This window comes from Papaver somniferum, chromosome 6 (genome assembly GCF_003573695.1).
Source record: "Papaver somniferum cultivar HN1 chromosome 6, ASM357369v1, whole genome shotgun sequence".
NCBI lineage: Eukaryota > Viridiplantae > Streptophyta > Magnoliopsida > Ranunculales > Papaveraceae > Papaver > Papaver somniferum.
In genome coordinates this window covers 22700568-22726006 of record NC_039363.1, presented here as the reverse complement: position 1 = coordinate 22726006, position 25439 = coordinate 22700568, and the positions used below count along the sequence as shown (strand labels likewise).

Below are 25439 nucleotides of genomic sequence, written 5' to 3'. Positions count from 1 at the left end.
GGGGTTCTCACTTCAAAAACAGGTTCTTACAAAACTTATTGAAGAAGTACAATGTGTCGCACAAGATTGCAACACCTTATCATCCCCAAACAAATGGACAAGCCTGGGTTTCCAACCGAGAGGTAAAATCCATACTTGAGAAGACGCTGAATCCAACAAGGAAGGATTGGAGCATGCGACTTAATGATGCTTTTTGGGCTTATAGAACCGCATACAAGACACCCATTGAGATGTCTCCTTTCAGGTTTGTGTATGGTAAACCTTGTCACTTACCCGTGGAGATTGAGCATAAGGCGTTTTGGGCTATTAAGCAATGTAATATGGAGATGGATGGTGTTGGAAAGCAAAGGAAGTTACAACTCCAAGAGCTAGAGGAGCTTCGCAATGATGCATTTGAAAGCTCACGCATTTACAAGGAGAAAACGAAGGCATTTCTTGATACTATGATTTCTAGAAAACAATTTTGTGTTGGGAAGAAAGTGCTTTTGTTTAATTCTCGCTTGCAATTATTTCCGGGTAAATTAAGGTCACGTTGGAGTGGACCTTTCATTGGTACTAATGTGTTTTCTCATGGTGCAGTCGAAATTCGTAGCATAGCTACAGGCAAGGAATTTAAAGTTAATGGGCACCGGTTGAAACCATATTATAAGAACTTCTCTTCTGAAGTGGTGGAAGGAGTTAATTTTGTGGATGCAATCTCTCTGGAGGAGTCATAGAAAGCAAGGAGATAGTTGGGCTGACGAATTTAAACCAAGCGCTAAGTGGGAGGCAACCCACCGGTTTTGTATCTTTACCTTTATCTTTTTATTTTTTAAGTATTTTTATCTTTGCATATTATTTGCGTAATTTCCCACCTTGAACTTCACTTTGGATGAGTTAATTTACATTGAGGACAATGTAAAGTTTAAGTGTGGGGGAGAATTTATATGTTTTTTTAGAGTTTGATGCTTTTTAGTAAAAAAAAATATATATAGAAAACTGAAAAATGAAAAATGAAAAAAAAAATGATACTCCAAAACATAGAAATATGTGCCTTTAGGATGACACTACCAATCTACGTGGATGAAACCTTTTTGGTTGCGGGAGTTGAGGAACCCATTAACTACAAGGGACAAAATTATTCAAGTGTTAAAAATAATATGAAAGTTGTTACCATAGCTCGGAATATCACCATATCACTTTCTGTTTTTACTTTTGCAACCTTTATGTTATATCTATGTGATTTGGTGGGTCACTAACATCGACGTGTTATTGCTGTTAGGATGAAATAGAGTGATTGAGTTACTAGAAAAAAAAAATAGACCGACCAATTGACGAAACGGAATAAATTTGACATTTGGATAAAGCAATATGTGTGTGTTCTCCCTGTCTCCGTCGCCTAAGCAAGCGTGGAGTGCAGGATCCAAGGGAACTATCATGTAATATGCTGACAAGAAACATGCGCTTGGATCCACAAGATCCAATCATGATGTCAAAAAAAAAATGTTATGGTACAATAAAATCGACTCCTGGTTCCCTTGTATATGCCAGTGAGTCGATCTAGATTTAAGTTTATTGACTGCTGGTTCCTTTGTATATGCCAGTGTGTTGATATTAGAATTCAGACCAGTAGCTCAATCCAATAGGATTCATAGGTTCATCATTGGCAGCGACCTTCAGACAGATATGGAAAACATCGATCACTTTAGTAAACATCGCAACCATCTATATCTATTTCCATCTTCTTTATCTATTCATTTGTGATTGTGGTTTGCTAGTTTCCGAGATTGTGACTTGTTCGACTTTCTTAACATAGCTTAATTTATATATATATTAATTTGGATTCATAACAAGGTACTTCCTTTTGCAACCATTTTGGATTCATTCATGGATTTGTCACAGGTAGATGGAGTTTGAAAAATAGGTTTTGTAAGCAAACCTCTTGTAAACCTTCACGAGACTATAACTCGTCCACTAGGGACACCTAGGGGTTCAAAGGCTTGTTATTTATGCTAAAATTGACCGTAGGCTCGACGAGACGGAGTTGTATGTATGTTTTAGAATTCTTTTGTTTGATTTGCTCGAGGACTAGCAAAGTCTAGTGTGGGGGGAATTTGATAGGTGTCTAAAACGCCTAATTTTATATCTAGCATTTATGCTTTATTTGCTATTTTTCTTGTAAATTATATATCTTATGTTTGCTTTTGAGTGTTTAGGTACTTTGGAGTCATTTGGAACAAAAGAAGAAGAAACAACCCAAAAGTCTCTTCTCAGGTGCAAAAGTGTTGGAGGCGGATTATTTCTCATTATTTGCTTTTATTTCTTCATCTCTGTCTGAAAAGTATGTCGGCTTTAGTGATGCAAATTTCTGTCTGAAAAGTATGACAAATTTAGTGATGCCAAGAAATTGAAGAGATAAAGTGGGTCTGAAAAATGAGAGTCGGTTGCTGTTGGCGGAAGAATGCAAAAGAATAAAGCACTCTTTTGGAGCATAAGGGCAGATATGTCGATTCACAGGCGAGTGGTAGCTGGAGCTATGCGGCGAAGAAGGGGAAGAATGAACCGTTAGTTCTGCGCAACTGACATGCCAGATAAATGGGGTTACCCCTTATCTATGAGACCTGGGTGGCTATAGCCATCTACAATTCCTACACAAACACCTAAAATTCAGAGAAGCTCATTTAGTTTTCTCTCTTCCTGAAATAGAGATGGCGGCGATGCTGTCTTAGAAGTTAGAGAAGGAGAGAAATTCACAGATGGAAGTGGAGATCGAGAAGATTGTTAAAACAAGAGTTGGTTTGAGTTTCACTCCGTTTTTTTTATTCAGTTGAAGAATTGGTGAAGATTGACAGAGGAGTTAGGGTTTGTAGGGTACTTGATTCTGTGAAGAAATTAATGGTGAAGTTATGTTGATTCGATGTGGTAACTGAATTGAAGAGAGAAAGTAAGAGTTTGGGTTTACGTTAATTCGGAAAAACAGTGAAGATATGTTGTTGCTGCTGAAGATTAGGGTTTCATGATTTTGAATCTGAATCTGGGGTTGAAACTGAACTGAAAATGCTCGAATCTGGTGGATGAATGGAAGATTAGAAATATGCAGTTACAGAGATGGGTTTAGGATTACAGTTGCTGGTTTATATTGAAAAGGAAGAAGATGATGATTCTGTGTTGTTGATGGTGCTTCTGTTGCTGGTAATTGAGCAGGGAGATGAAGCTGGTGATCTTGCAATGAAGTTGCTACTGAGATGAGGTCTACAGAGGAAGCTGTTGGAGTTGTTTGCCAAGCTATTGTTGCAGATGAACATGAAATTCATGGGTTGCTGCCATCGACTCAAGGAAATTACAGTGGCTATGATAATGGGGTTTGGTATGAGTCTGAGCAGGGGAATGTGAACTTAGATTTACTGATTTGCAAGGAATGGTGTTGTTGCCATGGATTTGGCTGAGGAGATATGGCTAATTGAGAGGTGCTGCTGCTGCATATGAAGTTGTTGCTGGTATTTGGCCTGAGTGAGATGGAGTGACTTAACCATATTGCAGGGGAGATTGAGCTTTGGGATAATGCGATTGTGAAGGGAAACAAACAGTGAAGCAATTACAGCTGAAGGTGGTGTGTATGCAGATGAAATGATAGTCTGAACTGGTGGTACCGTGTAGGATGAGTTATAGCAGCTCAAATGGAGTTGGTGATGCTCGTAATGGCGAATATGTGTAGCTGGATGATGAGAAGTGGATGAACTGAAATGGTCTTGTTTGAGAAAGTGTTGTTGGTATGGTGTTATGGCTTGACTTTTGCAGGGAGCTGAATGAGAAAAGAGGATGTTGGTGATCAGATGGGGTGTGTTTGAGGTTGTTATTGGCCTCGCAGTTGAGATGCGGACAAGCAGATTGAGAAGACAGAATCACTGATGAATGTTTAGATTACAGGGAATGTATGATGTTGCAGTTTTGTTATGGCTTGAAAACTAGAAGCTGCAGATGGAGTTCGCAGGGTGTTGTGTGTTGCCATGGATGAGAAATTGCAGTTGGAGCAGAGAAGAAATTGAAGCTAAGAAGAAGCAGGATGCCTTTATTGTTGTTGGTCTTGTTTGTGTGCTGCAAGACTCAGGATATTAAAGTGATGTATGTTGGCTGGAACAGAATTGGCCAAAGGAAGCAATGATGGCGCATCATTAGTCATGGCCAGTGCAAATGGCTTATGCCATGGCAACTCAACTAAGTCAGCCCAGTTAGCTCACCTGATTAGATGACTCGGTTCTGACTCATGATATAACTGAGTTAGTCAATTGACTCGGTTGACCTGACCGATTTGACCCATTTGACCGGTGACCGGGTGGATTTTGCCAGTCACCTGAGATGCCTTCCGACGACTTTTCCGGCCAATTTTCGGCGGTGGAACCAGTTTTACGGCAACCACTTTCGGGACATATTTTCACATGGATACTCCTCACATATGGGCTTGGAGGACATATTTGTATTGGACTTTTGAAGACTAGACCTAATTTTGGAACAAGAAGAGCTACAAAAGGAAAGACTTCTACAACTTTTGGGATGACGTATTTTTTTCTACTTGGAGTTTTGGAGAGAACTTCTTCTAGGGTTTGCTTTCGTTTGTTTTCATCTTCTTTATTTTATTGATTATGATCCATTATTCTGAGTAACTAATTACAACTATTGGTTATGGGATAAAATTTGATTTCTCAAGCATGTTATTTGAATATATGGATTAGTTTTGTCTCAATACTTTATTGTTTATGATTCATGGTTAATAGTATTATAGGATTTAATTGTTTGATTGGTTGAGTCTGGAATCAATCCGATTTGCATTCATATCTAGAGCTATATTAGGGTTTTCAATACGAAAAAGTTGTTTGTCCCTGATTTTAAGTAGCATAATTGTGGGTAGCGCTTGTAGTGATATATCTTACTAGTCACATATGAATCATAACCTTGGTTAAATCGAATTAGTGCTTTACACGTTTGATTGCTTTGATTAGGGAGTTAAACTTAATTGTGCTTTTACACTTTGGGTTGCTTTCTAGGAAGAATTCACATATGCATCTTTTAATGTGGTTGTGATGAAATTAGGGAATAAGCGGGATATTCTTTCGATCAAGGTATCCTAGGAATTTTAATTGATGAGAGATTAAAATATCAATTCTAGTCATTGATGAAAATACATGTTTGTGAATGATACTATCCCATGACCAATATCTTCTCCTTATTGATTATTCCAACTATTTGCTTTGCTTTACTTTATTTTATTTTATTTGCTAAAACAAAAATCCCCCTTGGTTATCTTAGAAACTGAAAATTACATAACAACAAAAGCCTTTCTGTGGATACGAACTCTTTCCTACCACTTACTATATTATTGTAGTTAAGTAAGAAAGTGAAATTATTTTTGACGCCTACGACATCAATTTTTTGGTTTTCAATCTTAAATTTCCCCCTTTTCTTTAAGTTCTTGCAAAGTTCATCAATTTGTTCATCTTCTTTGGCTTTCATTGCATCTGACAGCAACTACGGTTCTTCAGAACAATTTTCATACATACACCTCAAATAACGTATCTTATCCCTCGGCGACTCCTTTACCATCTTAATGCAAGTACAATGTTTTTGGGGACACTTTGGATAGATCCATGGGCATTCAAGAAAGCTATGGTTATCCTTGTAACATAATGGACAAATCTCTCTAGCTTCCACACAAACTATTTGTTTTCCCTTGCGATTAGAACTCATTGTTGAGGATTTTTTTTTACTACGAGGGTTAATTTAAAATATAGGTAAGATATTTTATGGATATTTTTGGGTAACCTTACCAATGTTTTTATAATGCGAGTGAAATGCGAAAGAGTCGTTTGTGAACAATGATGAGCGTCTTTAAAAAAATTGGGACGTTGGTGAAAAGAAGCGGTCATTTATAAACAGTGATAATACTCTTTCATATATTTTAGGGTCATCTACCGTTACCCTATTTGTTGATTATTACCTATAGATAGACTCTGTCAGACCCATTATAGACACCCAACTGTAGGTAAAAGTTTAAGGCGTTTACTGTTAATTGATGTGTTCAATTTAACCTATAAATATGCACAATTGCTTTTTAAAGTTTTATATTTTCATTGCGTTATAACCTTTATCCTTTGAGTATCATTTTGTTTTAGTTTTTCATATTTTGTCTGCGTAGCATCGAAATCCAATACACTACACAGGAAGACGAAACTCTAACACGGGCTTACTGCAATGTTTCAAATGATCCAGACATATTAACGGACGAAAAATCAAATGATTTTTGCATAAATGTTGTTCAATTGTTCACCGAAATAATTGGAAATGACAACCGTCGGACATGGAAATCCTTAAAGTCTCGTGTCTTTGCCATAAAGAAGGAGGTGAACGTTTTTGTTGCACTCCAGGTACCGATATATTGCAATGTGCCTGAAGGGTGGTCTGAAGAAATGATTGTAGGTTCAACAATGTAAATACTTCTACATGATTTTAAAGTGAATTTTTCATCTAAACACTAATCTTATATTTGTTTTTTTATTGTAGGATTCAAATGCGCGACAATTATACCTCCAACATAAGAGAAAGACATTTATGTATCACAATTGCTACCTCATTTTCATGCATCATTTTTCTTATATGAAACCCCAATTGTTAGCACGTCGTTAAGGATGCTTGCATCAAATAAATTGGTTTTGTGGGTGCACCTCTTTGTAAACCCTCACGAGATTAAACTCGTCCACCAGGGTCGTCAGGTGGTTTAAAGGCTTGTTGAACGGGCTAAGTGCAACCGCGGGTCCAACGACACGGACATTGTTATGTTATTTGTCCATTATATTATTAATAATGGAAAACTATTTATTTCCTTTCGGTTTTCTCCCGTTAAAATTTCGTAGTGTATCCCTTCCCTCGTGATTCTGACACTATCAATATTATTACCAGCACGGTTTCGAACTATTGACATAGAATTATCACGTCCTACACAAAAGTTATGAGTGTAATGATATGGCCTATTCCAAGTTGTATTCCTGATATTATCAATTTAAAAACAAAAGTCCCTTTAAAGAGATTATATATCTGTGACGAGTGATTGCAAGAGAGGGACGAGACATCCGTGAAGATTCAATGCAAGGGAGGGACGACACATCCTTTATTTTTACCTATAAATAGAGTCTCGGGTATTGATATGGATTGCACAACCAAACCGTGAACATCTTATTCATCCAACATGAATGTTAACTTCACCGTTGAATAAGATACTACAATCATAGTTGCATGGATTATAATGAGAGCTCTGATTGCAGTTGATGTTGTAGGACCACCCTATAACTTCTGGGAGCTGGTCTATTCTCATTTTCTAGAAAACTTTCTGAATCCAAATCATTGATCAAAGCAAGATTTAAGATACAATTTTGGCAGTATAAAAAGAGATGTCAAAATGTATGTTATCATCCAAGCTACGCTGTTTAGAGACTTGCCACCGGCATTCACTACAGCACAACATATATTACTCCCATTTTCCATTTGTGATTATAAAGTTTTCGTCTAAATTGAAAATTTTAAAAATTAACCAACCATTACATTGTAAATCATTAACAATTCTTTCATTTATATCTAAATTGAAAAGAATTTACCCAAGCATTATTCATTCATCTCAAGCTAAGAAAAAAAATAAAAAATTCTACAATCAGCAAAAATTAAACATGAATCAGCAAAAATTCATTCATCTCACATAAGAAAAAAAAAACAAAATCCCAAATGCATGTATTACCCTCATGCTCCAGAGAACCCTAAAATCCTATGATATCAAAAACAATTCTATATGAAATGAAACTAAACGTACATCAATTAAGCATCAACATATTACATAGTACAAATTCAATAGAAATCATAGAACTAATACAATCAATAAAAATCAAAAATTTAGGATCAATTTCATACCTCTCTTTTCTCTTTTGACTGGTATTTAAAATCAAAATAAGAATATGCATATGGTCACCATCACATGAAGAACAAACCCATTCAACGATTTGGTGTAATATCTCAGTGATTAACTCAATCAAAATCACTCCTCTAATGGTGAAGAAGAAACCCTAGGAGGAAGAAGATAAACCAAAAATTCTACTGAGGTCGAATGAGGAGGAGAAAACGAAGTTGTTGTCTGTAATAAAACTGGAGCGAGGTCTGGCTCGTCGCTTCCACGCTTGTTGACCAGTCAAGCGAGTCTTAGCTCTCTCTTTCACAGCGACATGGCAGACCTCGCTCAAGCTATGTCTTCGGCCTCTCTTATATCAAAATTCCCTCCCCCACCGCTGCACTCAGGCCTCTCTTCGGCGTGACGTGTCAACACTGCTCAACCCATACCTTCCCTCCTCCACTACACTCAGCCTAATAGACTGTCCCATCCACGAAAGATGGATGAATAGGTCTTGTAGATATGCCACCAGTAGAGCATCAATGTTGAACATAAAGGTCACGAGTGTTGTTAGCCGTTGGCATTAGGAATTTACACAGCAGTGCGCTTTCATGTTTATATACAAAGCTGCCCCTTAATGTGTTTTGGTGTGTGTGATTACCGTTGGATTCGTGAAGCAATGAATAAAAATGTTAGATGTATCAAATAATAATGATGAGGTACTGAATAAAAAATAGAGAAAATTGGTCAATTGTCCATAAACCTTCAAAGTCGGGTTGTATAATAATAATGAGATACTGAATAATAAGTAGAGAAAATGGGTCAATTTCCCATAAACCTTCAAAGTCAGGTTGTAATGGACGGGAAGTAAAATCTCGTCTGGGTCAAAAGGACGGGAAGTAATTAATTTCAAACTGATCATAATATTCTGGTTTCTTTCTTCTGTATAACTTCTCGTCTCCCATCATCTCTGAAACCCGTCAACACACCACCTTCACCACTCCACCATTTCGATTTCATCTTTCTAGACACTATTAACTACGATTACCACCACCACCATCACCAACTATAACAATACAAATTGTAACTACAATCACCATCACCAATAGTGACAACCACTATCTAAAACTACTAACCAATACCACCATCTTCCTCCCACTGCCACAAACATGACAGCATCATCGACATTAACACCATCACCACCATTCAGGGTTTTTATTTTCTTTAAAACCCTAATCAAAATAGAAATTTCTCAAATTCATTGAAACTAAGAAAATTAGGGTTTTGTCTTCTATCAATTTCACAACATGAGCACTTGTAAGTTTAATAATCTTAATTCTTTTCTTGATTTTATTAGCTAAATCATCAATTTCACATGAGTTGAACTCAATTACCTTAATTTTATGAGATGAATCATGTTATATATGAGTGAAAATTTTAGTCAGTTCTGGAATCATCTTGTTTTAGACCTAAATTTATGAGACGAGTTGTTTGTTTGTTTGTTTTATCATAAATATGAATGATCGATATCATCTTGTATTAAACCAGTGAGTTCTATTATAAACATAGACGAAACTGGTATCATCCTGTTAAGGATTTGGTCAGTATCATTCGGTATTAGATGAAATTGGTATCATCTTGTTTTAGGTTTGGCTATATTTGTTTGCATCCATGTTTAAACTTATATGAAACTGGTATCATCCTGGTTGGTTTTGTTTGCATCCATGTTTAAACTTATACGAAACTGGTATCATCCTGGCTGGTTCTGTTTGCATCCATGTTTAAACTTATATGAAACTGGAATCATTCTGGTTAGTTTTTTTTCCATCTGTGTTTATACCAGTATGAAACTAGTATCATCATGTTTAGATTTGGCTTAATTTGTTTTCATCCATATTTAAACTAGGATGAATATGATTTCATCCTGTTTTAGATTCGGTTGTATTGGGTTTCATACATGTTTAAACTAGGAAGAAAAATCGGTTTTTATCATACTTTTGATTGAGTTGAATATGAAAGAATTACGTTTTATATATTGCTGGATGTATCCAGTTACATCTTATGTTGTTTACTAAAATTTAAATAAAAATAACAATAGAAATACTGGATGTATCCAGCTGTATCTAATGTTATTGCTTGACGTATATATCTGAGTTTATCATGTGTTTTAGCAAACTAAAGAGTATGAAACATGAACAACATATTTATCTCATGCATATAATCTTCCTATTTACTATAAATTATCTAAAAGTTTGTTTAGAACGAGTGATGAGATTGAAATTGAAATGCCTTTTTTAAGCATATGATTAAATGTGTATATAGGTTATGGGTCGGATGACAAAAAATTTCCACAATTAAGAACGATTGGACCGACAATACCGTCAGCATTTGGACAACAGAATCGAAGACGATAATGATTACAGACTCAACCTTTTTAAACTGAATATTGCATGAATTCGTTAAGCTCTAAAGCTAATAGCATGGTAGTTTGCGTATCTTTTGGGAGCATCATTGAACTGAACAAACAATAGACAAAAGAAATACGAATGAGTTTGATCGGAAGTAATTCTTATTTCTTGTGGGTAGTTGTGGGGTCAGAAGAAAACAAACTATCAGGAATTTTTTTGACAAGAATTGGAACTGCAAACAAAGGTTTGGTTGTGGACCATGCTTTTCTAGCCTCAGAATATGTTATCAAGAAGATTCCCCATCTTCTTGGACCTGGTCTTAACAAGGAAGCCATGCTTTTCTACCAATAACTATGTACTTATTAATTTGTTGTTGTTGCTGCTTGGTCTCGCCTTTTTGTTATAATGCTCTTTTTTACTAGGGATTTGCCAACATAATCATTGATGATTGTATTTTTTCCTGCAATGAAATATAGGTAAGTTCCCAATTCTTGTGACTCATCATGAGTCATTGGAGGCCAAGGTCAATGAAACCAAGGTTGTTGTTAAGTTTCAATTGAAGAAAGTGCTCTGTATGGGTGTTGTTGTTGGTAACATTGATATGGAGGAGAAGCAGATCTTCCAGAACGTTCATCATAGTGACAACTGTTTAGTATCATTGTTGAAGAAGAATTGGCAAAATGTGAGTTTTCTTAGCTTTATCATTGGTGGTTTTGGACCTTTTATTCATGATTTTGTTCTGTTATATGCTCTCCTTCAATCTACGTAATTTAATTTTCAATATATTTTCTACTAATCAACTATCTCCATGGAGTTGGAGTACTCTCACATGTAGCAGCCGGATGTTTTGTAAGTTAAAGGAGTTATCCTTGAGAGTATAGATGATGGGAATACCTAAGTGGAAATATCAAACGACTAAGCTAAAGTGGATGAGTGGAGAGTGGGGTTAAAGAGGAACAAACTTAAAATAATCTCGGGAGCAACCTGAATGGTCAATTGCTTACCATTATATCAGCAACACCGTGAGTGGTGAATTTCAATAAAACAAATAAAGAAGATGAGGGTATATTGGTCTGTTCTTTTTTTTTAGTACATGAATTTTGGGAAGAATGCCCAAATTGTACAATTAAAAAGTATCTTTTTAATTCTTGACCATCTAAACAATATCAAATTTTACATGTCGTTTTCACTCAGAAATTATTGTTTTTGGGTTATTTAACCAATTTTGTGTAAAGAATAACCGTCACAAATAACTTGACGTTGGCAGAGCACGGAGATTTAACAAGTTGTCCTCAACATACTAGTTCGTCGATATACTCAAGAACGACCAATGCTAAACCCCATAGTGTGAAGTTGTGTCCGGGATAAGACTGTCTGATATAGCTTGTATAAACACAACACAAGCTACCTACTCTCTGAACTTACCAACAAGGATTGAAAGGGAAGTAAACAAGCAATGCACATAACAACAAGGATTGAAAGGGAAGTAAACAAGCAATGCATAGATCAAAGTAAGAGTATGTGAAAAGAAGACGAGATAGCAGCCATTTTTGGACGCAAATTTCCACTATAAAAATGTTTAGTATTTATAGGAAAACAGAAACCTCTAGGGTTTCGGAAGTAAAACGGGTTTTTTGTTTCCTGTAAAACAATTAAACCAATATTTTGAAAAACAAAAACCATATCTTTACTGACGCAGGCGCTAGTCCGAGGAAACTATCTAACACCCAAGCGTGCAAGTCCAATGCAAACAGTAGCCCAGGCCCACCATAAGAGTACAATTAGAACTGTTTTTTGGGGAGCACCCATTTTTCATGGGGACCATGATTTCGATTTGGGTGGTTATTAAGAAGTAATCTTAAGTCATCCCTTATCTAAATATTTATGTTAATACCAAACTTACCCTTATTAGTTAAATTAGTTAGTGTACTGATTAGTTAAATAATTAAGTTAAATTAATTAGTCATTAATGAGGTTAGACTAATTAGTTGGGTATTTTTAGACGAATAATTTTTGAGAGGAACAAGAGGTTTTTTTCTTTTTCTTTTAGGTTGATGTCGAAACGAGGATTTTGGGTACTTAGATATACTCCAAATTTATTTAATGTTACTTGAATTGGCCAAAACTTTCAAAAAAAATGAAAATTTTATAAGTTGATTTCGGAGACGACAGTAGATTTCGGCTACAAAATCTGAAGAATAGGTAGACGAACTCTTCTGCTAGTGTAGTTCGTCTAATGGTTCTGAAGACGCAGGTAGCCGAACTCATCTTTAGTGGAGTTTTTTATTTCAGAGAAAAGTTCGGTTAGGAGAAAAAATTGCGACGTAACCGAACTCAATGTATAGGTTTTCAGAAAAAAATTCGGTTAGGAGAAAAAAATACGACGTAACCGAACTAAAAGTTCGGCCAGGAAAAAAATTTGTAACGTAACTGAACTATAGGAATTTTTTTTTGCGACGTAACCGAACTTTTCTCTGAAAGAAGAAACTCCACTAAAGCCGAGTTCGACTAGTTCGACAAAGTTTTTCACATAATTCCTAGCCGAACTTCTCTCTGAAACTTCCATTTTCAACCCATTTTGATGATTAATACTCATTTTTTCAACCAAAAATGAATCACAAGCAATGGGTTGTGGAAATTTCTTTGAATCGACGACGACAAGGAAGAGAGAAGAAGAGAAGAAGATGAACCCTCTAAAGATAATGGGTTTGTGAAAAATTAAAATTAATGGGTTTGTTATAATTTTGATTTTGTTATATATATATATACTAGTGTGTCGCCCGTGCGTTGCACGGGCTTAAGTTTGTAGCTGCGGAGGAATAAAGAGTTAAATTGAGGCTTAAAGAAGACTACGTTACAATGGAATTTTTGTATGAAATCCGGAATTAACAAAACAAATTGATATATTCAATTGAAACTACTCAAAATCCAACAATCAAACTCCATGGTGGATTAAAAAACTCTTTAGAGAAAAACCTTCCAAGGACCTCTACCTAAGAAAGAAATATAAGGAAAGAAACACTAAGATCAAACGACTAAGAAAGAAACTGTTTATTTTTCTTCAACCTTATCATCTTCTTGAATCTCTTCAGCCTCTTCATCATCTTCTGAAATTACCAGACGCCTTTGTTTATTGTTCTTCAACCAACTGTTTATTGGTTGCTCATCATCTTCATCAGCTTCTTCTTCATCTTTTCGAGTATCCTCATCATCTTGAGTATCCACATAATCTTGAGATTTTTCATCATCTTTTTGAGTATCATCATCATCTTTTGCTTCGTCATCTTTTGAAAGTGCTATACGCCTGAGCCTTTTTCTTTTTTTTGGTGTTTCATCAACCAATCGAAGGACCCTATTTTGTTGATCTTTTTGTGGTGTTTGCGGACCCAACTGTTCACTTGTGCTCTTCTTTTTTGTTCCCTTTGTATAAAATTTTAAGACTTTGTAACTGTCTGTCTGCTTTTGGATATTCTCCTCAGTAACCTTCAACTTGAACCCAAATTTCTGTCCAATTATTTTATCGAATACCTTCAAAATTTTCCCTGGTTCAACCAGCTACAAATCGAGTAATATATTTAATGAGTATTATATTGTTACAGAGATAAATAAAAACTCTAGAGTGAGTCCGTGGATACCTTTTCACACTTGGAAGCATAATCAACATGTTCCGCGGCAGTATATTGCAACATCTTTTGGACATTAAAGCCCATAATGGTTAAATCCGCAGTATCTGTGTTATCTTTGATTCTTACATTGATTATGTACCTGTTTGAATTAATAATGATAATCAACATATGTTATGTTTCTTATCATATATATTGATATGTTTTTGTTCTTACCATGGTATCACTACTCCTTGAAAATCGTCCTCGCATTTGGGGCAAGAAGGCTTTTCATCGTTGTATTTCACCTGTTTTTTGCAAGTTCCGCAGGCCATGTAGTACCAATCTTTTCCTTCATTGACTCGAATAACCGATGCTTCACAAAAGAACTCCTTGTCCTGGGTCAAACAGGTATTAGTGAACTATTCAATTCACTTAGGTTAATACGTAGATGTAATAATATTTAATATAATGTTCAACCTTATTCTCATTGTCCAGGAGAAACTGGCTTGCTTCATATAGGGAAATCTTATCTTCATAGGGATCTTTTTCCTGTTCTAGGTGCACCTCTTCTATCTCTGTTGTTTCTTCACCAAGCATGTTGAAATAGTATCTTTGGTTAATCGTTTAATTCTATTAAGTAACTATAGAGTGTGCTTAGATGGTACGTTTTTCTTACCGCTGTCTAAATACATGTACTTGTTCAACATCCAAGTCCACAAATACTCTGGATGCATTGGTAGTAGCAAGGCTGATTACACCTGTAATGATATGACAAATATTTAGTGTTGTATAGAATAGATACACATACCAAATATGTTGTAAATTAGTCTTACCTAAGTGTTCTCTAACAAAGGTTCCAGTGACTATGACCACCACTAGTACATTTTTGTTCCTTTCCAGTATTTGATCCTCTATCATATCTGCTAATTCACCCCAGAGAGTGATTTTCATTGTTGTCTCCCCCCTGTTACAGTTGATATTAAGTGTTAGTTTTTTTTTTCATTCACTATCAAAATTTATTTTAAAATAAATATCGTGTTTTACGCGTCGTTTGCTATGCAAATCTCTCTCATCTGGACATCTCTTGTTTCGTAGATTTCTTGAACCTGCTTCACAACAACGTTGGATACAGAATGCAATCTTCCAATCACATCTGCAAAATATATCAATGATATGTTATGATCTGAATGATAACTTTTGAAGTGGTTAAGAATTTGATTATGTGTTTACCTGTATAGAATTGGTTGTCGCCTTTTCTGCTAGGCATAATCTCTAGCGGCAAGAAAGTGAATATTTCTGTGGGGAAATTGGATGGATTTTCTTCTAGTAGTTGAACTTTGGCAAATTTGTTAACCCACATGATATACCTGAAGGATACTATTCTGTATCCACAGGTGGGAACTTGGAGTGTAAATAGTTGGATGGAGTATACACCTCCATCCAATAATTTTCCCTGGAACAAATGCATGTTATCTTTGTTCACCTTCAGCTGCATTTGAGTCCCCTGGAATTTTCGACATTTAAAATTCAAGTACTCAATTCAAGATGTGTAAACTTGAGAAGGATATAGATGTACACAATTCAAGTACTCACTTGCTCATCTATTATGTGGGCTTCCAGGCTCCAAACTTCACCGGTTTTCCTGTTTTCTGATACCCATACTTTCAGAACTTTAGCTTTCACTGTCTTGTTTTGGAGTTGATTCATCCTCAGGTCGTTGAAGGGTGTATAGACTATCTTCACAATAGCTTTTTCTATATGGTTACACAAAATTTGTAAATCATATCAAACACGGATTTCTTATATATTAGTGGAAACATATGACTTGATTTGAATGAGTAATACATACCTTTGCCAGCAGTAGCAGTTTTGCTATTCTTTGAAATAACCTTTTTTTGATTATTCATGTTGTTCAGCGTGCAGGAAGAAAATAAGATATTGAGGAGGTATACCGAGGCGATTCTTTTATGTTTGCAATTAGAGACGATTGCTGCATTGATGTGAGTTTATGTTTGCAATCTCATATTCTTTTTATACACGAAAATTTATTCGGATAACTACAAAAATCGAATAAATCGAATCTTGTTTAGGGTTGTTTTCTTGTTAATCACGTATTGGTAGATTAGTACGAATATAATAGATAGATTTGTACGAATAAAATTTAGTTAGTTAGATATAGATTTAGCAGAGGATTTTAGAAATGGTCATTTGATAGAGCAGATTGGTACGAATAAAATATTACAAGTGGTAATATCTGAAATATATTTTCTTGTTGATAGTATATTTTTCATTTTGATAGATTTGTACGAATAAAATTTAGTTAGATATATAGATTTAGTAGAAGATTTTAAAGGAATTTGAATATATTTGAAATATATTTGAAGATCTGGAAGGAATGTGCAATATTTTCTCAAAAACATACAGTGTAGGAATGTGCAATACTCTGAAAAGTAGGGAAATGGCTGGAATTAGTCTTTTAAGTGACAAAAAACTAAGTGACTCAACTAAGTTGATGGGCTCGTAGATTGGTTTAATGGTTCTTCATGGACTGTTAATGACACGTTTCCAACGTTATTGATCATTGTATATGTAAATGGCTGAAATTATTGTACTCAGTCTGTCTGAGTTAAATAGTCATATTTGCGAAACAAATAATGAACTTCCACTAATAAATAAATGAAACATAAGGTTTATAATTTATGAAATAATCTCAAACCAATAATTGAACCAACAATTTATAAATAATTTGTCTTCTAATCTGTCTCCATCTCAGTGCTTTATTTTTCTTCCTGTAATTTCTTCATCCCAGCATTCTGTGTTTCTTCTTGAAGGTTAGTATTTTCCATAATCGTGATTTTCAAAGGGGTCAACGGATCTTGAAAATGCGCAGTTGTCCTATCAAATTTTGATGGTGTATGCGGCTTGTGGTACTGTTGCATTTTTTGTTTTTCAACCTCTTGTAGCCTTTGATACTTATCTTCTAATTCAAGATTGATAGGATATATGCGTTGCACAAAAACAGTCCAGTAGCCAGTTCGGTTTTCCCCTAAAATACGGATTTCGAATATGTATGTGCGATCCAAAGTAAATCATATTTCAGATACATCTTCTGCCAGGCTTTTCTGCATTTTTTTTTTAGTTTGATGTTATCATATGGTAGCAAAATCAGTAAGCATGTTATGTGTTGCCATGGTTGTAATGTACCTTTTTCATCATGGCATTATATCGCATAAACTTTGAGATCCATGCATTGTCACTGAAAAGAGATTCAGCAACCGATCCCACGATAACAAATGTTCCAGTCCCAGTTCCAGATTCATCCTGTATTTGTAATTCTAACTTGTACCTGCGTAAGCATTCCACCAGTCATTTTTTTAGTATCTTAATGCAATTTGGTTTCACAGTAAGATGTTTGCATTAATATTGTTACCTTGGTACATGTGTTTTGATCGTGCAATCTCATGGGGCACCCCATTCTCTTCCAGTTAAGCTCGTGTTTTCCATTGAATTGCACTTCAGACATGCTAAATAATATCACGTTGAATTCGGTACAATGTGAACTATTTTTCCCTTGCAAGTAAAGATCATTCCCTATTTTGTATATTACATTAGAAACCAATGATCTTATTATATTGTTATCAATCAACTATAAGTATGTGTGGATCTTACCAAATTCTCTTCATTGTGGATTAATCTGCATCCTTCTCGTAGCGTCATTCTGTTTTGAAAAAACATTTCTTCTATTGGTTTTTCTTGCTTCCTTTCATAATCAATAAGCTTTACTGGCAAGTAAGGTCCACATCTATTCGTTGAACAATATTAGTGTCTTTATATGTAGTCTAATCATATCAAAACAATCCATTTTAGCAAACAGATCTAATAGTTACCTGTTTCGCATGTCATCTACTTATGGTATGGCCAAATCCACAAATATTTTTGTAGCAATTGTAGTGGAAAGACAATACATATCTGAAATTTTAATTAATTAATGATTATTTCATCTTATAAATATAGGCGTTATCATTTGGAATAAGTTATCATGGCTTACTATTGAATTTCTCCACCAGGGTTGAAGTGATTATCAAAATGATGTATCTGTCGGTATCATCTAAATATTTTTATTTGATTTGTCTAGCAGCATCTCCCCAGAGAGTAACTCTAGTCAAGTTTCCGTATCCATCATGTATTAAAATTTCCCTTGTAATTGCAGACTGGTTAGATGTTTGGGATCCAAATGTTGATTCCGATATACCCACCAGTATTCCCATGACATCTACATGAACAATATTGTGGTATAAGAAACTAATTAATCAAGAAAGTGATATAAGAAATTACAAAAAGGTGATGTATAATAAGTCACCTGTATAATGAGTAAAGTCGTTGTTTCTTTCATTGAGTTCCTTTAGATCCGTTAGAAAAAATCCATACATTGGGATTTTCTTGTTGTCCATGGTCTCCACGGTAACATGTGTATGGTCGGTGAAGTGTAATATCAGATTTCCTGGAATGGGTTTCCATTTATGTTTTATCTACGAAACTGTGAAGCCTGTGATGGTTATCAGATTCTGCTCCTGAAGTTTTTGCGCGTGATTTTTGTAATGATCTTTGGATACGACAGCATGTATTTGTTCTTCCTATTGACTGTTTCATTAGTTTCTGCAAAAGAATTAATCATAAATTACATTAAAAAAATATATAATAACTTACAGATTCATTGAGCAAAATCATATGAAAGTTGTAAAATTCGTCGGTGTCTGATTTTTTGGTATCCCATGTTCGAAGAATTCTGAATTTTGTCATCTTTTGGTTCTTATTCTTGTTGATTAGTAAAACTAACTTGAAATATGGTTGAATGATTTATTTCTTTTTGATGGAGAAGTAACAAATCAGATAGCTAGCCTTCGATAAGAATAAATATTGTATATATAATTTCTGTTAATCAAATTATGAAATGTGTAGATTTTGATAAGAATATTGCGTCATCTTCAAGATATACTGATATCTATCATATCCTTATTTTTAGGAACGTATAAATGAGTCTGCACGTTTCTATGAATGATAATGTTTCTGTACTTGATTCAGTTCAATTTAACAGTCTCATTCTGTAGTTTTTTTTTTTTTTTTGATCGGTGTCTCTTATAAGGGATTTATTGATTTTCATTTGTGCTAGACGTAGGATTGTACCTGCAGTTGTTACACAAAATTTCTATTGAACAAAATTTAATTTGTTATCAGCAATCTGGCATATATAAAGATTTAAAAAAAAAATCCTTGACAAAAAAGTTTTGGAGCCTTTGGAATTCCATTGCAAACGAAACAAAAAAAATAAAAAATTAAAATGAAATTAAATTAAACAGGTAATGATTCTCAGATGTTCCTTATAATTATCACTTTCCAGTGTTGTTGATCCCTAATATTCGTCATCACTATCTTCGACAAACAATGCCATTTCTTCATCACTCTCTTGATCTCCTTTTTCACTACCACTATCTTCGATCACTATATATGTTGAATGCCGAGAATTCGTCACCACTATCTTCGATCATGTATTGTTGAATGCCGAGAATTCGTCACCACTATCTTCGATCAATGGTGTCATTTCTTCATCGGTTTCTTGATCCCCTTCCAAGTTACTCCTATCAGATGAAATTTCCTGGATCTGGTGTGTTTATGCTTCTGTATTGGTTAAAATTATAAGAAAGTTGGTTATAAATAAGGTAAAATAACTAAACATTAGTATTCTATAAGGGCTCAAACAAAGAAGTAGTAATATATTCTGACCTGGTGTAAATTTGTGAATATTTCCCTGTACACCACATTCTGAGTATACCCTTCTGGTACGATATCCTTTGTCTTATCAATTTGAATTTTCAATCCACTTCGGCTAGTTGTTCTGGAGACTGCAACATAGAGCTGTCAATGACAGAAAATTGGGTTCGGAAGATAGATCCCTACATTGTCGATGCTCTGTCCCTGGCTCTTGTTAATTTTCATTGAGAAACATACTTTAATAGGAAACTGCACCCTTCTCAGGATAAAAGGCAGGTGCGTCTCTGTTGGTTGTATGACTATTCTTGAAATTACAGCACTCTTACCAGCAACATTTCCAGTTATAATCTTAACTTGAATAATTCTTGCCATGATCCTAGTAACAATAAGTCTTGTACCGTTGCAAAGACCCGCACTTGGATTTATATTTCTGGTAAGCATTATTGGTATATTAAGCTTCAATCGAAGCACGTGATTAGGTACTCCTGATAGTTTCTGACTATTCAGATATTCCTGGTTGTATAACAGCTCTGCATTTTCAAAATCGTACGAGCTAATTGAATTAGAACTTAGAAAGACGTGCTCTTTACCTGGAAGCATGGAAACCACGTAGTCATTTATTTGGTCAACAGTGTCATTCTTCGGGGTTAAGATGCACCCCTTCCTTAGATAATCCTGATCCTCAATTTTATCAAGCAGTCCAGGATAAATGGCCTGAACTATAGTTTCGATGGGATTTTCACCACTCTCAATCAACATGTCATCGGGTATCTTAATCAAAGTTGGCTCATCGTCTTCACCCTCTATTGCTTTTGCTGGTAGTTTTCCATCCCCAAGATCCAAAATTCACTTGTTGAATTCGGATATTGATTGTTTTTCAGCAGAATTACAATTTTCATTCAACAACCGCATGTTCTCAGACAACTCAAATACATGGAAATGTTTCCATAACCTTGCCCTACTAATAGAAGCATCGACAATATTTTCTCGGCTTCCACCACGAATTACCGGTAATATCTGTCTAAAGTCTCCTCCAAACAGAAGAGTTTTTCCGCCAAACACTTTTTCCTTTGTCTTGTCCTTTCTCTCATTCATGAGATCTTTCACCGTTCGTTCTAGAGCTTCAAAAGCATGTCTGTGAATCATCGGTGCTTCATCCCAGATTACTATTTCAGCTTTTTTTATCAACCCTGCCAACTGAGTTCCATGACTAATATCTCATGTGGAGTTGTCTTCCATAGTTATTGGTATCTTGAACCGAGAATGGGCAGTCCTCCCCCCGGGAAGCAACAGTGATGTTATACCCGATGATGCAACAACCAGGACAACTTTGGATTCTGCACGCAAGCCGGTTATTATGGTGTTCCAAAGATAAGTTTTTCCAGTACCACCGCTCCCATAAACAAAGAATAATCCACCGTCCCCTTTTTTAATTGACTGGCTAACAACATCAAATATTTCTCGCTGAACCGTATTCAAACCATTCTTCAGTCTAATATGCTCATTCCGTAGTTTTTCTGTATCATAAGCTAGCTCCTCATCTATTAATTTATTTTTGTAAGCATATTGTTTTTCTTTTTTTGGGAAAGGAATCGATGGAAACTCCTTAAGAGTTCTGCTATTTCTCCCCATTATCTCTTCGATGTCAATTAGGGTTAGATTTTTCAACTCGGCTTCATCAAGATCCAGATGTAAATTGCGTCTTTTCTTTCTCTCTTGTTTCTCGATGCCTTCAGATAACAAACTCCAGTTTTATTCCCATAATCTTTTTGGATCAGTTACCTCACAAAAAATTAACATTGCAACAAACATTTGGCGCAGCAAGTTTCCCGTGCTATATGTCGATGCTTTTATTAGTCCGAGATGCCATTCACTGTCATCTGAGAGCAATCCAAGAGCCACACATGTGTCTCGGAAAGTAGCATGAGTAGTCTTACCAACAGTTTTGAGTTCCTCGTAGCTGCGTGCACCTTTGCAAACATTCAATAGGATACGGAGGAAATATCTTTCTCCTGAACTCGGGTGAGCGTTGTACAACCTGCCCACATCATTCCCTCTTATCCTTGGTCGCCATTCTTTAATAGTGTTGTCCCAAACAAATTCAGATGGAAAATCTGCATAAGTTATTTGCTTCAAACCATTCCTCTGGATACTTCTTATTTGCTTCAAACCATTCCAAAAATTTTGTGCATTTCGCACTTGGGCTGTCTAAGACATCTTCTAATTCATCTGTATCACGAAATATTACTTGGTATTCACCTTCCAAATGGTAAGGAAGACGCTCAATGGATGGATCACGGTACTGAATGTCAAAATCGAAAATCCTCCAACACCCTTCTGCTCCAGATATATAACGACAATCCAAGTAGTTATTGATTTCGTCAATCAATACCTCTTCTTCCCCGGAATCTTCGCTGCGTTCTGGATCTTTCTCGATTACAACTGTCACCCGATCTTTAACCTTGTTAATGTACTTGAATAAGTACTTAACTAATTCCCCTCTTGAATTACACACCTCCACATTTATGTGTGCATCAAACTGCACGATCAAGTCTCTGTTGTGAGGCACCAGCCACGTATTATCCAACTCGATACCATCCTTAACTGCAGTCCTACCGTTATCGTGTCTTCTGTAAACTGGATACCCATATTTGTCAACGTTAGTATCGCGACTGAACTCTTTTGGGTATTGTTTTGAACACGTTTTGTCTTTCATGCATGGTGAACCCTCTTTTAATACTCCATATGGTCCATGCAACATGTAGTTCACAACAGCTTGGTAACCATCAGGATCCTTCTCCTTGTCAGGTATTTCAGCGGTGACAATTCTGTTTATATCGGACGGAGTTTCTGGTTTATCCTTCTTTTCCAGAAATAATAATATATGGGCATGCGGCAACCCCCTTTTCTGAAATTCAATAGTGTAAATGGCTGCATAAAAAAAATATTTAAATTAGAACCAAGGTAAAGAACAATTAAAACTCTATACCTATTGTCTGCAACCATGGGTCTCAGCAACTTTATATATTGATTATGATGCTGTGCAGTTTTAGGAATGCATATTAGGAATATTTTGGATATGGAGATCCACCTTACGTGAACAATAAGGTTGGATGTGGTCAACTCGTTAAAAACGCATCAACTTAAATGGTGTTCATTGCTATGGTCTTCAGTAAAGATGCAAAGTAGATTTTAATTAAAATTGCAAAATTAAATACAGAAACACAAATACCTCCTTTCACTTTCCCAAAATGTTTTTTTGTACGTAGAACCTCCATCAAATGCTTTATTTTTAGCTTAAATACCCTCGCAACAATATCTGGTCGATCACCTGGTGTTAGAGCCATTGTAATTTTCTTCCATTTGGGATTGCAAGTGAATGTTATAAACAGATCCGGAACACCAATACGTCGAAAAATTGCAATGGCATCTTGATAGTGCTGCATCATATACCTTGGTCCGCCGGTATATGATGATGACAACACAATTCTCTTCCCTTTTTTTATAGATGAATCTCCGTTTAGCAGTGAATCTTTCAATCCACAGTGTAAATCAGCTCTTATGTGTTCTTGGTTCTTCCTGACCCATTTAAGTCGACATTCTTCAATACATGCATACGCATCAACACAATATTGCTGGAACAGACGACCACCGTTGATCAAAGTTTGTCCCTCTCCGAGTCTCCGATGTAGCCTAAATGCATAATACTCTCTCATAGTAAGCTGTTGCCGCTTTCTGAGTACACCATCTTTTCCTATCTTTACGTTACTGTATGCAGTATCAACGTTATAACCATCCTCACCGCGAGGGAATAAAATAGGAAACTTCATAGGCATATAGCATGGGTGTATCTCCTTGATTCTAATATAACCATTTTCCTTATGTTCAACTATGATATCCCTGTACACATCATCATTTGTAGGAGTCTGGACTATTAAAGCTGCCACTTCGGAACATGTTGGTAAGTTATATTTCCTCGCATCCCTTTGCCATCGAATAATGATTCTTAACCGCAATTCGACTGCGGGTTGGGATTGCATTCGATGCTTAGCCATCCTGAATGTCTTTGCATACGGGTTATGTTGATCCATCATAGTGATTAAATTTGTGATGACGTCCAAGTCCAATTCACTGTCATTCTTCTTAGAAGATTTTGATTCATGGTCTGTCTTTTTCCGCGCACAATCTACTCCCAAGTCATCCTGTTGTGCCTGTTTAAAAAATACGTTCTTCCGACGCAAAGCTTCATGTGCCAATTCCGTATCACATATATAGAGCTGGTTGTATCCCGGATCCTTGTTTTTGGGAGGCACCAGGGAACCAATTTTGTGATAGCTTTGACCCTGAATTCTATACGTCCAGGGTCCCTTACCTCTCTTATTATGTTTGTTATCAAATCTTGCTCCAGTTGAGGTAAATGCAAGCATAAAGTTGTATGCCCGGATCAAGTTCCTAAACTTCCTTGACATTTGTCCACCATTAAAGTCTAACAATATCTTTAGATATTCTGGGGCATCTCTAAGAAGAGGGAGTTTGACATTCCCTTTAGAACAGCATATGCTAAATTCGGGGTTAACAACGCTTCCTTTAGACCTCTCTTGGTGCCACAGTATAACACCACAATACTTGCAAGTATGTTCTGGTCCTCCAAAATCAGATCTTTTAATACCCAATGTTGTGAAAACGGCACACGTCACAGAAATATAGTTAACAGTCTATTATAAGTGGCCACAAAATACAATTGAACTTAGATTTGTTGGTTAAAAGAACAAACTGTATCTTACATATAGAATGCTCGAACTCCACGTCTGTAAACCGAGGCATCTCATCCTCATCTGAGTTGTCGTCGTAACTTGATTCCAATGATATCGCTTCATCAAATAGCAACCGATGTTGTAATGCCCTCTTAGCATCGAGCTTTTCCTTCCGAACCTTTCTTTTCTCCCTAGCAAGTTCTTTTTCATGAACTATTGACAATAGTAATACTTATTATATATATATAATTGCATATATCCTTTGCATATACAATGGCCTGATGTTTAAAAATGGAACTTGTGTAACCAAATAACCAAATAAACTGTGTTAGCAAATCCCTAATAGCACTTTCGAGAGTTACTATACTATACCATGAAGTAGATGATCTAATATAAACCTTTAATCTATTTGTATGCAGACAAATCCTTGATATAGGATATGTTGAGAATAGTATACAAAGAAACGAATAATACCTGTCAGTTGACTGCCATAGTAATATAGGAGATGTTGCATAAGAAGCAAATGCTTCTGTAATGGTTTTTTGCGTCTAATTACCGCTTTCCGTAAATAGAGATTATGGCGTGCTTCCACTTTCGTCAATAGTGGCGTAGACTTCACAGTAGCTGCAGTTCCACGCCTTCCTCTTCCACCGGTGCACACCATTGCACCACCTGCTTATGATCGTTGCACAACCTGATTATGATACAAACAGAGAGTAGTTAAACAACAAACTCTTTAAATCAAAATATTAAACAACAAACTTAAAGAGGCATAGCTTCAGCGGTGAGGGCATAGAAAGAGATGATATTTAGATACATTTTGCGGTTACAGAAGAGATATTGGAAGATATGATTTCGGTTTTCAAAGGGATAAAGATGAGAGCATAGGAAGATACGATTTGTGACTTGTGTATATAAGCGTGGGTTTTGACCACCCACTCCATAGGGTGCGCTGCAAAAAACATCGAAAAGATCTCAAAACCCGATATTATTATTGGTC

The 25439-nt window shown here is 35.8% G+C and overlaps 1 protein-coding gene across 1 annotated transcript; it reads right to left on the bottom strand.

The window, feature by feature from the left end:
• Positions 1-17005: 17005 nt before the first annotated feature.
• On the bottom strand, positions 17006-25103 carry LOC113290647. The gene is made up of 11 exons (XM_026540228.1): positions 24914-25103; positions 24460-24652; positions 22918-24344; positions 21824-22616; positions 21560-21645; positions 20990-21415; positions 20576-20875; positions 19923-20500; positions 19747-19829; positions 17121-17262; positions 17006-17038 (listed from the first exon to the last, which is right to left on the bottom strand). Exons 1-11 carry the CDS (start codon positions 25101-25103, stop codon positions 17006-17008), a joined length of 4251 nt encoding a protein of 1416 aa, XP_026396013.1.
• Positions 25104-25439: the final 336 nt, after the last annotated feature.